Here is a 14,945-nt window from a genome sequence, read left to right on the forward strand (position 1 = left end):
GGAAGAGATGTCAACTCCCTTGAGGGCAGAGAGGCCTTGCAGATTTTGATGAGTTATTGGACAATCACTAACAGCACAAAGTCTAACAAGAGCAAGTGGCAACAGCGACGTGAAAGACCAGCCATGTAGGCTCTTGTTCATTGCTGGCAAAAATGCACAGCTAATGGTGGTGACTATGCTGAAAAATAGTGTTTTGTAGCAGAGAATGTGCTCTATCAAAGTGTTATTGTGCTCTTTTTATCTACTGTAGTCTCCATGGAAATAAATAGGAGGCATTACTTTCAGAGCAACTTCCATTGTGTTGCCTTGAACTCATCATCCCATGTATTACAGAAGCAAAAACATGAAATTAAAGATGTCTTTTTTTCTTTCTTTAGATAAGGAGAAGGAATAACAGGACATCTTCAGAGACTTGATCCTGTTTCTTCAAAAACATAGCTTTCATTTCACTTGGAGATGAAATGCAGACAGAGCCAAGATACTGCTTCATCTTGAAACATGAAAACGAACCTTGTCTTGTCATTTCTTCTCCCTCCATCCCTGGCTGCTCTTCTCGACTCCTTCAAGATTTTCTTACATTTCAACACTACTGTTATCATGTAACAAGAATGACACCATTCAGGTTTGGGGTTTTTAAAGTACAGTAAAATGGAAAAGAAATATCTTACTATAGGAAGTGCCATGAGATTTAAAGACGAATTACATTCGCATACTGCTCCAGCATTTCAGCAACCAGTTTTACCCCGAAAGGAAAATCTCTTGTGTTACAGGAATGACAGGATTCTTTTGCCTAATTGTTTAGATTTGTTCACATTCAGTCTTCACTCTTCAAAAGGAAACAGGATGACATTTGAAGGAATTCTGACTGCAAATTGAATATAATCAAAAAAGTTTTCTGAAATAGACAATTCAATTGTATTGATACTTTCCTCTTCACTTATTCTTGTCACTCCTTGATCACTTGCTGCCTCAACTTGTTAGTGGAAGAATGATATGTTGGGAAACAACACATACTTCTACAGTGATGGGAAGCACCTTCCACACAGCGTGCATTGTGTGGACACAATTTTAAATATCTTATAGTATCCAGAAGGATACATTTCCTTTTGTACTCTTGAAAACAAACCATTAGTATATGTGGTTACCAAATTCATGCAGAACACAACAAGACTTAGCTACGTGTTACCTGTTTTCTGAGCTTATCATCTCTGAAATCCTAAATTTGGATCCAACTTCCTTGATGTCAGAATTTATTGTTCAAAAACTGAGAATACTAATTTGAAAAACTACCCCAACTTTGAAAGCTGAAGTCGAAGTAGCACATTGAAGAAATCTAAATGAAGAACATGTTGCAAGGGTAGCAAAGAAAGCAAGGTATTAAATACTTCCTTCTAATGTACTTCAAAAGACAACTCTAGTTTTAGCCACCAGAGATTTTTTCACCCTCACAGACATTACCTGCTGTTGACCTAACAAATACACAGATGAATATACTCAAGCTTTTCCTTAAGTTACAGAAAGCAATGCAATAGTTACTCAAGATCTAGAGCCATACCTTCTCACCAAGCAAAAACCTTGAAGTTCTGACGTACTCTTATTCACCCTTTTTTTTATTGGATATATTAATTAAAATTTCTGCGTATCGTGAACTACCACATTATCAAGTGTGCTCAGTAACTTGAAGAAGAGCAAAACACAATGATTTACAATTAAGAAGCAACGTAATACTTATATTCTGAGCATGTTCTCATTCAAGTACTGCAAGGGAAACTAAATACAGTAAGGCATACAAATTTACCATGAGATTTCTTAGAACTGAGCAGCTACATTTTTATATCTGTGAAGCATTTATGATCTAAAAATTAATTCAATTTATTTCATTTCTCCTTTAAAGCTTTATTGTTGAGGTTCAAAGTTTGAGGAAGTTTCCCCCACATGTCCTCCTCTCTACTTCTGGTTCAACCAAGCTGTCTTCCACCCTAAGGGTACCAACTAATAAAATAACTATACTTAAGCAATATGATACTGTCCAGAGCCACATTTCAGACTACTCTGCAAGCTAAATTAGTTTACTTGTCTTCGATAAAATCTAACTCTGGATATTCTTTCAAGTCAGATATTTCTGTGGCATAATTGTTTTTATTATTGCTGTATCTGAAAAAAATGCACACCCTAGCTCTTTTCTGCCTTTTATCTCTTACAGGCAGGGACACCTGCTGTCATTTTGACTGATGTCCGGTTTTACCTCACGTTGTAAAGGTAGTAGCAAGCACATAATGACAACAACACACACAATTAGGAAGAAATAGTTCCCTAGTAAGGAAAACTTACTTCAAAAAGAAAGAGGATGGAGTCCAGCTCCTCCCTCTGTGATTTATTCCCTGCAAGAAAGAAAACAACATCATTTGACATAATACGCGGTGTGATGAAACGGGTGGAGCAAATACACTGCTGCTACTCAACTGAAGTCAACAATGCTGCACTTGGTTTATTTGAATTCATCTAGTATCAAAAGAGGAGGATATTTCTGAATTTCAGTATCTCTCCCCTCTTTGGGCATAGTTAAGAGCCCCATATCTGCAAAGCAATGCGATTGGGTTCACCTTGGAGCACCCAGTTATTCTACTCAGTGTTATCTTCAATGGTCAGGTTTGCTCTGTGGTTTTCTGATATTTTTCAGCTGAACAGACATACACTCAAATGTATGGTAAAGGCCATCAGCATTTCAAAACAAGATGAGAAGATGTGAATTGCACAAGATGTAATTTCAGTTCAGAAATTATGCTTCAAACCATAAACACGTATTTACAACTCCTGTCAGTTACCTACAGCATTTCAAGCAGCAACTTCCCATGGTCTATGGTTCTATGATCATCACTACTGATACCGTAAAATTAAGATGCCAGCTAAACTCTTAACACTTACCTTTTTGTTTCAGGCTATTTTCCAGTGTTATGAAGTTTTCATAGAAGATAAAAAAAATTTGAGAATAATTGTTCTCAAAAAACTGCTTCAGGTCACTTCCATCCACAATATCTAGCAAGAAGAACAAATGGAGTTATTACACAACATCTGAAACCTGGAAACACTTCTCCTCATGCAAACTGGAAAATGAAGTGCACTATGAAACAATTCTAGTGATTTCATTAAATATTTTATACTAGATTGTGTTTCCATCATTAGAAATGAAATAGGAAAATGCATGCTTTTACTCAGTTTTTCAAAGTTTGCGTGTTGTTTAGGTTTGTTTTCCATCTTAAAAAAGAAAGACAGGATGCACCCACATATTGCTTCTATAGCAATTCTTAAGAGTTGCTATGGACAACTCCTAAGAGACATTTTTTGCTAACAAATGTGAAAGCTGCCTGTTATCAAGATAATTCACCAGATCTCCTCATTGGGGTTACATTAAGTACTGAACTGAATCCTTTTGGATCATCAGAAACGTACGTTGCTAGAAATTCTTCCACATGCCCCACAGCATGAAGTAACACGACTGAACCCAAACATAGCAAAGGTACTAAATGGTTTAGCCATGAACATGGACTGGCTTTTGGCCCATCTGATAGCCAACTGCACTGCTTGTTCATTTATGAACAATTTTCTTAATTACTCTGAAAATTACGCCACACAGCAGCCATCCTGTAGCTGTCTGTAAAGATTCCACACATCATTAGGAATCCTCAGTGAATTCAAAACAATTCATTTAAAAATAATAATAATAATAATAATAATAATATGGAACCTTCACCCAAGGGTAAAATCAACCTTTTACACTGAGTAGAGGAAGTCTGCACAGGAAGTTTCAGTAAAAGGGCAAGACCAAGTGAAGGCTAAAACACAGCTCTAAAAGACCAAAGGTACATTCACTGTGACTGCCTCAACACCAAACAATAATGGCATGTTAAAAGGAAAGGTCAATTGAAACACTTTCTTTTACAATGAAACAACTGCAGATTTCTCTACCATTTATAATTGTTCATAATTTTCAAGTTTAATTACAGAAAAGAGAGTTAAGAGCGTTTGTAGAAATTTATACAGTGTTGCTGCTTGACAGAAGAAAGCTTGTTTCTACCTTCACTATGAATTGAATCCCGTAATCTGATTCTCTCAGGAGCTAAACCTGTATCACACAGCCAATTGTTTCAGTAAATAAAAACCTGAGCCCCAGCAGTCCAACCTCGCAGATTTAAATTACTGTTGCCAGTAAGATGAAATAAATTAGATCATTAGAGAAAAAGTCTACTAATTCTAAAAGATGTACTATGCAGGGGCTAGAGACATTTCTTGTCCCGTATTTCAAGATCTAGAAACTAAATGCTCACAAACACACAGCCTGAGGCTGACGTGGAGGAGGAGGAAGACAAATATGCTGCTGAAGCATCACTGCGGCATCGGCGAATATTGCTATCTGAAGATCTTCATCAGCACTGCTCAACCAGAAATCACATTTCACATGGATTTTAATGTGCATTTGGAAACAGTTCTCTCAGAACAGCACGCAACTCCGGAAAGGAATTGATGTACTTTTGTAAATTACATCAAATACTGACAAATTAAAAGATACCAAGGGAAGGTGAGCCTGTCGACAGCCCTGTGCCAGCTGGGGCACCACCTGCACACCGTCCTACCCGGGGAGGATGGGAAGCAGGGGAAAAGCTGGAGTTTTCATTAAGAGTCACAGAACTATTTAGTAAATAAATAAGCCTACCCAGGCCAAACTGAAGCAATCTAGAGAATAGCTGTAGGAAAGTACTTGGAGCACACGAGGCGGCTAATGTTAGAAGCAGAGGTCAGAGATCACTGGGCTACAGACTGACTGCTGGAAATCCCACTGCTCAAGAAATACTTCCAAAACATGAGCTGTATCTTATCTACAGTTTTCATTTCTGTTTCCAAACCACTTCCAATTTTGAAGTAACTCAGGAAAATATTCTACAAGGTATGTTTTGATGCCAGCATGGCTACCTGACTATATTGCTCCTGCACCACCAGAACAGACAGCTATTGCTGGAGAAAAAGAAATGCCAGCAATCATTTCCAGAAGTTAATTGCAAATCTAGCTGTTAAATTTATCTGGTAAATAATCAAACAAACAACAAATCAACATATCTCCAATTTCTTTAAAAAATAATAGAAGCCTACACATGCAACACTACCTTGGGCCTTAATGTAGAGTTAAGAATTCAAACAAACTTATTTTTTAAGCAAAAAAAAAAAACCAAAAAAAACCCCTAAGATTTCCTAAACATGACATTTGCCAACCATGCTTTAATTATGCTTGTTCTTTGCTGTAATTGATTTGGCCAAGGAAAGATGTAATTCCACCCAGAAGTAAGAAGAGAAAGCGTAAGAATTATTAACAGCCTCTCAAGAAAGCCATTCATTAACCAAGCCAACAAAGTTAAATACAAGAAGAACCAACAACATCACACATCAACAGAAGATTGATGTTAGCCTTGAATAGCACCGGTGTTTCGTGCTTTTTTTATCCCCTGAAACAATAAATTGATAGCTTTTCTGTAAGAAGGCTTTGTTTGGATGCTTGCAGTATGGCAACAATTAGTGCATGGAAACTCTTTTACATGGTATTGGTTTCCTTCAAGCTACTGGTGTTGAATTTGCAAGTTAAGTGCAATTATTCCCCTCTATGAATGCGTTGTTAAACACAACTCTAGGAGAAAACAAGGCTTTCATTTACAAGGCTTTCATATGAAAGAATGAGTTCATTAAGGAAACTTTCCCTTTAAATTGTGAAAGGAGGAGAAAGGAGCTGCCTAATCAAAAAAAAAAAGTAAATTCTCTATTCTATAAATGTGGCATTTCGGAGATGACTCATCTGCTACTCTGACATAAGCATGCATTCTCAGTCACATCCTTTCCCCACTGAACTACTTTGTTCTTTATACTCCTTTGCAGGATATGGAGAATAAATTGGAGAATATGGAGAATAAACCTCACGTTTCAAAATGTAAGGTTCTGAATTCTGAGCCATCAGCAACACCTCCGGCTGCTACCTTAGGACAAGATATCTGCTCTGAAAGTACGATTTTCTTGCAATTGTGTGAGCAAGCCGTCATCCTGACACCACTGCTCAGCTCTGCTATTAAGAGCAAAGCAGCAACCCCCCTCCAGGCTCCCCCCTCTGGGCAGGCAGCAGCACATGCAGCACAGCTTCCTCCCCAGTCCCACTGCTTCTGCCCTTTTCAGAGACCATCACCACAACAAAAGCAGATGAGAAAGAGTCCTTCACGAGATGATTTTAAGTGTCGTTTACTATTTCTCAGTGTAGATCCTAAGGTTAAATATTGACTTTTGCCGCACCGAATTGACTGAAGAAACACTTACAAGCACTGAAGGAAAACTAAAGAGCAAAGCTGAACTGCAGATGTTAGGTTATATTTTTCTATTTATTTTTCTGTCTATATTGACTGATAAGTAACCCCCACATTACTACCAGCAAAAAACAACCACCTTCTGAATTCACAACTGAGTACTAAAATCTAAGACAAGCTGGCAAACATTACCAGCCGTCAGACAGTTGGTGCCTTTCCAAGAACACGTATAACCTGACTCCATTCCCTATGCAAGGTCAGGTGGTTCATTAGCTAATGCTTCCCCATGAGCACTCTGCAGCTTTCACGGCAACACGAAGGAAACAGCAGGACGTTCTGGAGGGTGTACATGAGAATCCTTCTCTAGAAGATACAAAAATCAGCTCGTTACATGATGGCAAGTCACCCACACTTCTCTTACTGCTTAACCTTAACATCTAAGGAAATTAACTAACCAGGAACCATCTAGTAAGAATTTGAGTGCACTGCATGCTCAGTGCTCTCCTTGGTTCGTAATATATACATATATATATGTATGAAAATAATTGTGTCCTTATCACACCGGTTTTCCTCTTATTTCTGTATTAACTATGATGTGTTACCGCATTTGTTTAAGCTGTGAGAAAGCCTCCCTTAATTCCATGAACTTCCAGAGTCAGGTGGTTTTATGTGAGGTTTTATGTTATTTATATACAGCTCTCACAATCCCCAGGGATTTTCTTTGTCTCGAGTACTTAGAAAGAAGTAAAGGAGATGAAAAGATGACTTTGCAGTCACACTCTGGTTAATGATAAACTTTTATGACCAGCCTCACCCCACAAACTTCATGCTATTTTTACTAACTGTCTCAGAAAAAGAAATGGCAATTGTTTCAAATTAGAGCTTTAAATGCTAAGTAAAAGCCCCTAAGATCAGTTTTGTTCTTTTTTTCAGGGACCGTCCATTTCACAAGGAAACTGTTACCATTACTCAAAGGCCATCACTGAAAAAGAAATTCTAGTTAGAGCAATTTCTAAAATAATTTTAACATCTCAAGTGTTGCTGGTAATCTAAGGAGCAATGGCTTTTCTAAACACAGACATTTGCAAGCACTAACTTCTGAATGTGTCTAAAATAATATCACTAGCAAGCTCACACCATTCGAGCAGTACAACCTAAGCCATTTAAACACAAGGTTATCATCTCTATCATTAGTCAGCATAAAAAAAGTTGAAGTTCAGCCACTTAAGTCAGTATTATTGTGACCACCTCTCGGGCAGCTTGCAGCACACTCACAAGCAGCAAAGGGAAAGTTCTCATTTCCTAAGTGTTATGTGAAGGGTGGCAGCCAACTGAAATCACCAGAGATCATCCTACCCACACACAGACTTGACAACTCCCAGCCTACAATAAAACAAGTTTCAAGACCCAAGCATGTGCTGCAGCCCTCAGGCAAATGATGCTCTGAAATCAGCAAGGATAACACCAGCACAAAGAAGAGGCTCCCCACCAGTATGAAATAAAGCTCAAGTGCCCTGTGATATCCCCTCCACTCGTATGTGACAGCAAATAATGATCCCACGTTGATTAATGGAGAGCACTGTGGTAAACACAGGTCACTGCCCCACAGCACCATATTCATAGAAGACACCGTGTTGTGACACATCTATTCGTGAAAACAGATGAAAATTCCTCAGGAAGGGTAGAGCACGTACACAGCAATTAACAAAATGAATCCTTTAGTATTGTACCTAACACAGGTGACCACCCACTTTGCAACAGTAAGGTTTTCATTCCAGACATCACGTAGTCACATCTGTAAACAGCTGTCCCACTGAGTGACAGCCCAGCAAACACAAGGACACATCTCACAGAAGCAGGGCCTCAATTCTTCAAGGGACCTGAGGGATGTTACAAGCAACGCACTTAAAGGGAAGGTTTTCTTTGATAAAAACTTCCACAGATGACAGCTAAGAGGCCTGAATCAATCAAGTAAAGGGTTTTATTGTTTTTGCTGCTCACACAACCCCTTATTTAAGGAAATAAACATTCCTTCCCCTCCCAGCTCTCTTATTATCTTCCTTCCTCTTATTTTTACCCTCCTACATCAGTAGGATCTCAGCAGAGTAAATGCCATTTCACTTAGCAGTGACTTTGTGCAATAACAAAGGACAACACAATGACATCTGCTCAGTTACTCCAAGAACAAGTGCCACTGTGGGCACAGAGAAGCAGAGGGGGGCAGGGAACGACGACCCCAGAAGGGCTGTAACTCCTGACTGAACTCTGGACTTTTCATCTACAAAACACAAGTGCTGGAAAGGGAACGCAAACTAAAAGCTGCCATATTTTGGATTTCTTCAGGCCTGCTTATTTTAGTGAGGGGAGACGTAAAGGAAAAAATGTCTGCCAGTTCTATCCTAGAACGATCTTTCTTCAGGATGGTTTCACAACATGTTCTAAAACCTCATTTGGTAAAGAAAACATTTCCCCAGATTACTTAAAACGAAACTTGAAATTATTTTAGTATGGTTTGTGGAGCACATAGCCAATAAGTTAAATATACAGTTGCAGTGCATGAGCATAATGTATCTTTCGCCTGCCAAAATCCTTAGGCAGGCAGATACATGGTATGATTTGAAAACAAGCAAACAAAATCAACCAAACAGAACATTTTACACACCTCTAGTACAAGAAATGCACAAGCTTGGTCCCCAGGGAGGATAAAAAAATACATATACATCAAAACAACGCTACTTGTAGAGCATAACATGAGACTGCCTACTCACCCGTCCAGCACTTTTTCCACTTATTAACTACCCCCAAAAATCTCTTTTGAGATAAGCTCGCTAAATGCATGGAGAAGTATCACGTTTAAATCACAGACAAGTTGGATTAAACCTATAAGAAAAAAAAACCAACCCAACACAAGTACATCCACAACCTGCTAAACTATCAGAGACTTCTACTCATTCATTTTGGCACTCACAGAGCACAGCCATCCCAGAGTGTCCTGAGGGAGACCCATCACTGTCTTCTCACTCAGGACCACATACAGCACTGTCACTACAAAAGCTGCTCACTCTGCTACAGCACATCTAGAAAGCTTCTAATGTATTTTCTCCCGTCACTGAAATGCTGCAGGAAGAGGCTTCTAACCTCAAGCCCCACTGACCCATGCTGCAGACCACAGCGAGGTTCCCCCATGCAGCCTGATGCCGCAGGCAGAGCACTGGGAGGACTGCACAAAGCCTGTGCTTCCTCCTAGATGGTACCAGTGGCTGACAGCCAGCACGTGCAGTGACCAAGGGGAGCGATGCAGAAACAGTGACTGACTTCTCTTTCTTCAAAAGTCACTAACCTTGGGCTCTTTCCTGTAACCAGCTACCAAAGTCTTGCAGCTAACAAGACGTCTCTGAGGCTCCCACATAATGGTCAGCTGTGGCCGAGATGGGCCACCAGACTCAAAAAATAAGCAGCATACACAACAAATGGAAGTTTCATGCATCACTTTCTCCTCCTTGTCTCTCAGAAAGTAAATCAAAATGAGGTTAACAAGTATTAACACCACCACTGATTCTCCTACACCAGGACAGTGCCTGAAAGCGCTTAGAAGAGCTACTTCCTGCTGCTGTTTGCTCACCAGCAGAACATAAGGCTATCTAAACCCCTGCAAGACTTAGATTACCATCAAAATTCAGCAACAGGTTTCAATGTTTTGAAACAAAAGAGAGGCGTTAAGACTTCCGCTGTAGGAGATGTTGAAGAGAGAGATTCAACCCTGCAACAGACAAGGAAAGTATATCCCAAACTACAGTTACACAAGCTCCTTAAAGTTAAAATAAATAGACGAATTAGAATCACAGATTCATTAAAGTTGGAAAACACCACTAAGATCACTAACCACAACCCAATCCCACCATGCCCACTGCCCACGTCCCTCAGTGCCACATCCCACGGCTCTGGGACTCCTCCAGGTGACCCCAGCGCTCCCTGGGCAGCTGTGTCAGTGCAGAATCACTTCTGGAGAAGGAATTGTTCCTAGCAGCCAACCCGAACCTCCCCTGGCACAACGTGAGGCCATCCTATGGCCGTTCCCTGCCAGCAGAGGCCGACCCTGCCTCACACAGCCTCCTTTCAGGTAGTTGCAGATCCATAGGTCTGCCCTGAGCCTCCTCTTCTCCAGACCGAACAGCCCCGGTTCCTCAGCCGCTCCCCATCACACTGGTGCTCCAGACCCCTCACAGCCCCGCTGCCCTTCTCTGGACACGCTGCAGCCCTCGGTGTCTTTCCTGCAGTGAGGGCCCAGCGCTGAGCGCAGCACTGGAGGTGCGGCCTCACCAGCGGCAGTGCGGAGGGCCGCTCACCTCCTGCTGCTGACACACGCCGGGGTGCCGTTGGCCTTCTTGGCCACCTGGGCACACTGCTGGCTCACGCTCAGCCGGCTGTCAGCTAACGGCCCCGCAGCCTTTGCCTCCGCACAGCTTGCCAGCCACTGCCCCAAGGCTGCAGCGCTGCGTGGGGCTGCTGTGGCCAAAGCGCAGCACCCGACGGTCGGGTTGGTGAGGCTCATCCCGCCGGGCTCAGCCCATCGATCCACACCGACCAGTGAACAACAACTCAGACGCACCGGTCTTCTGAAGACGCATCCTGCGGGGCTGTTGGCTATTTCGCACCCAAACAGCCGCCGGTTCCCACTACTTTACCACCAAACGACACCAACCACCTCTGCCACCCAGAGGCACTCATCGCTTGCTAACTCGGACATCTCGGGTAGCGCAGCCCCGCACCAGCTCTCTCCCTCAGGGGCCGAAGCCCAGCCCCACCGGCTCGGAGCCCTTTGTTGTGAGGTGGGAGATTTGAAAGCGTCGCCGCGCGGTGCCGCGGGGCTGCGGCTGTGCGCCGTGCCGCCGCTCTCGGGGCTCCTCAGGGTCCCTCAGGGCTCCGTCAGCCGCTCCCGCCCGCAGCCCGCTTCCCTCTGGGCGGGGCGGGGCGGCTCTCACTCACCCAGCAGCGCCCGGAGGTGCTTGAGGCGGGTCAGCACGTCCCGCTTGGGGTCTAGAGCTTTCTGCGTGGATTTCCTGGCGTCGGCGTGGCCCTTCCTGGAGAACATGGCGAGCCCCTCGGGTGGGCTCCGCAGGAAGGACGGGAGGGCCGGGCCGAGAGCGAGTCCGAGCGGGAGGCGAAGCGAGGCGACAGCAGCGTCTCCGCCGGCCCCGCAGCTCGCCACCCTCCGCCGCCGCCGTGGGTGGGCGTGACGAGGCGGAACCCGCCGCCTCCCGCCCGCGCCGCCCCACTGCGCAGCCGCGGCGGCCCAGCGTCGTGCGCGGTGACTACAACTCCCGGCGTGCTTCGCGCGGAAGCAGTCTCTGCGCATGGCGGGGCGCCGCGCGTTGCACGCCGGGAGCTGTAGTCTTCTCTCACTGCGGTGCGCTGTTGCTCGGCGTCACGCTGACGTCACCGCGCCATGGAGGGGGCCGAGCACGTGCAGGTGCTGTGCGGGAGAGCGGCGCCGGGGTGAGGTGCCTTGTGGAGCCCAGCGGGTCTTGTGTGTGGCGTCCAAGTAAAGACAAATGCTGGGCAGATTTGCAGTTCAACAGCAAAACTGTTTTTTTCTCAGAATCTGAACCCAACAGGGCTTGACTGAAGGCCTGTCAGTAATATTCTGATCAGAAAAGTGGGCTTTAGTAAATGTCAGAGTGAGATCACAGCGTCACAGAATTGGATAGAAGGGATCACCTCCTCTCCCTGCTGGCCTCGCTCTGTGTCATGTACCCCAGGACACCATTGGCCTTCTTGGACACCAGAGCGTGCTGCTGGGATGGACGTACAGGAAGGGGAACTCAGCAATTTTTTTTTTAAACAAACGTTAAACAAAGCAAAAATCCTCATTAAAGAAAAAGGTTGGAAAGCATGACCTTGCCACCAGTAAAAGAGAATGTATTATTGTTCAAGAGTCTATTGTCTTGGAGCCCACTTAAGGTTTACAGTAATTCAGAGTGTGTATCTTTCCCCTACGCTGTTACACAATGTCTCCTTCTGGAACAGCTGTAAATCTGTCTGAAATTATTTGTCACGTGCTGCAAGTTGAATATCTGCAGCTTCCTGAGAAGGGCGAATGAAGCCATCCCAACTTTTCCCTTTCATTGCCACAAATCAATACGTGCAGTTGGCTAAGGAAGCACAGGGCTAAAATTTTGGCTCGCTTTTTCCTTTTCTTTTTTTTTTTTCTTCTCTTTCCTTTTGCTTTAACTGACTTAAAACAAGAGCTTTCTGGTTGTCTCTGTTGGCAATTGCTGACATTTCCATGCTTTTGTCTTTTTTTACTTTATTAAAAACAAAGTAACAGCAACAACAACAACAACAAAAAACAACCTATGACTTTAAAGCTACTGCAGCTATGTAGCTTCTCTGATATTTAATGACATTTGTGATAACTCTGCAATTGTGGTGCCTAGCACCTAACTGCAGAGCGTTAGGCATTCACTGATGGACAGTTTGCCAGGAATTCCTCTCTTGCCGAGCTCCACAGAAGATAGATTTCATGACCTGGATCATAGTGCTGCAGGATGACACTCCTTTCTTTCCCTGTTAGAAGATGGAAAATGCGGTCACATGAAGAACTCAGTGATTCAGCAGAGCTTAATGTTACCATAATTAGAGTGAGGGTTTGGGGCATGTTTTTGTTTTTAATTGTGCGCTTTCATCATAGAATTAAGTTTATTTGAACTCAGTCTTTGCGCACCACTGAAGTGAAGAGATGAAGAAGTGCCTCTAATGCTGCATGTAGGTGGCAGGAAGTGATTTCATTGCGGGGTGTGAAGTCTGTGTCTGGGGACACTGCTGAACGGATGTGTTGTGAGCAGCCAGCTGAGGTTTGCAGACCATCTCTTGGTGCTGAACATGCAGGGCGTGTGGGCCAAGTTCAAACCAGCTGCTCTTACAGTGAAATGTTAGCGTGCTTTCTGCTTGAGTGAGGGCTAAATCCGATCTCTCTATGGCTGGGGTTCTTCTGAAATAAGAAATAAGCAGATTGGTAAAGAGGCAAACACTGACATCATTCACTGAAAGAAAACCCGTCAAGCTCCCAGAAATTAAGGCACTTCCACACAGCATGTGATGACAGACTGCTCCTCAGTAGATTCTATGCTTAATTTATATTACTTGGAAATACACAGGCTATTAAAATGCTTTCGAATTGGAAGCTATTGAGATGTCAGACAATTTTTCGCATTTATTTTTTATGTCTTTGCATTTGACGTTGGATCGTATAACTCCCATTTCCTTCCACATGTCACGTGCCACACGGAATACAATGAGCACAATATTTTTGCTGCTTCTAATTGCATCCCCACATGTTTGCTGATCTTCACAGTGCAAAATTCCTTTGTCTTCTATTAAGAACTAGCAGTTGGAGCAACATGGAGGAGAAAGCACATTAAACAATGTCTCCTCTCAGATTTAGGCAAACAAATAGATTCAAATAATACATACCTGTAGAAACTCAAGATAATGGAATCATAGAATGGGTTGAAAAGGACCACAGTGCTCATCCAGTTCCAACCCCCTGCTGTGTGCAGGTCACCAACCAGCAGCCCAGGCTGCCCGGAGCCACATCCAGCCTGGCCTTGAATGCCTGCAGGGATGGGGCATCCACAGCCTCCTTGGGCAACCTGTGCCAGTTATTATTATTATCCACAATAATGCTTGCATAAATCATGAAACACAACTTCTCAAAGGATTTGCTTATGGTTTGATGTAAAATAATGGAAAACAGAAATAACAATAAACTTGCAGCAATTATGTCAGCTTGCACTGGGGAACCATTCATAAAATCCTATGACTTATGTTTTCTCACCATGCGACAAGCTGCGGTTGCCCAGAAAACCAGATGATGCATTTCCAAAAGTTGATGCCTGAGGTAGATGAATTTCCTGAAAACGATTAGATCATTCAGTTTTCAGGATCTGAAGTAAAATCTATATAAAGCAAATTGTGTAAGGAGGCAAACAAAGACACAAAGCAGTAATCCCTTATCACTCTGTGCTGCTTGGAAGCTGTTGCTGTGGGTGGAGGTGGCTCATGGCTCGCCTTTAGCTTTGCCAGGCTGCTGTCATGGGCTCTGGTTTTCCAACAGAGCTGTCTTGGAGGGGAGCTGAGAGCTATGGATCTACTTACTACAATCTTTAGGACATGCATGTTTTCTAAATTTCACATCACACCAATCACATTCTAATGTCGAAAGAGCAGGGACTCACCCTAACGTGTAACAAAATGCATGGAATACAGTTGTAATGAAAATCATGACAAACCCCAGTGCAGCTCGTTGGCTTTCTGCAGTGAGGGTGAGCAGTCCTGCAACACAGACCTGACGAACAGGCATGGCTGCTTTTCCTTTGCAGGCTGAAATTTTAATGACAGATTGAATTACGGAACTTCTCCTCTTACTTGTGTCAATGCCACGCTTCATTATGGTCCTGGAAGAAAAGGGTAGGGGAAAGGTAAATAAGGAAACTTGCCTCCTAAATAACATACAGGTGAGATAATCATTTCCTTAGCGCAAAGATTCTAATGCAAAGTTTCTTGCAGCACCCGAGACATCAAAATATCATTCATATAGTAAAAATGGGG

General features: G+C 43.1%; 1 protein-coding gene across 3 annotated transcripts in view; it reads right to left on the minus strand.

Annotated features, from left to right (window-relative positions):
• The window catches only part of RALGAPA2 (Ral GTPase activating protein catalytic subunit alpha 2), a 118,366-nt gene extending 106,795 nt beyond the window's left edge, over positions 1–11,571 (minus strand). For all 3 annotated transcript variants that reach the window (XM_052701116.1, XM_052701106.1, XM_052701120.1), the window contains exons 1-3: positions 11,322–11,571; positions 2,926–3,036; positions 2,332–2,381 (exon numbers count right to left, since the gene is read on the minus strand). In XM_052701116.1, coding sequence (XP_052557076.1) covers positions 2,332–2,381; positions 2,926–3,036; positions 11,322–11,427 — 267 coding nt within the window. In that variant the 5' untranslated portion in view covers positions 11,428–11,571. The remainder of the gene's footprint in view (positions 1–2,331; positions 2,382–2,925; positions 3,037–11,321) is intronic.
• Between the last annotated feature and the right edge of the window lie 3,374 nt (positions 11,572–14,945).

This window comes from Tympanuchus pallidicinctus, unplaced genomic scaffold, assembly GCF_026119805.1.
Source record: "Tympanuchus pallidicinctus isolate F22 unplaced genomic scaffold, pur_lepc_1.0 scaffold1, whole genome shotgun sequence".
In the NCBI taxonomy this organism is placed as follows: domain Eukaryota; kingdom Metazoa; phylum Chordata; class Aves; order Galliformes; family Phasianidae; genus Tympanuchus; species Tympanuchus pallidicinctus.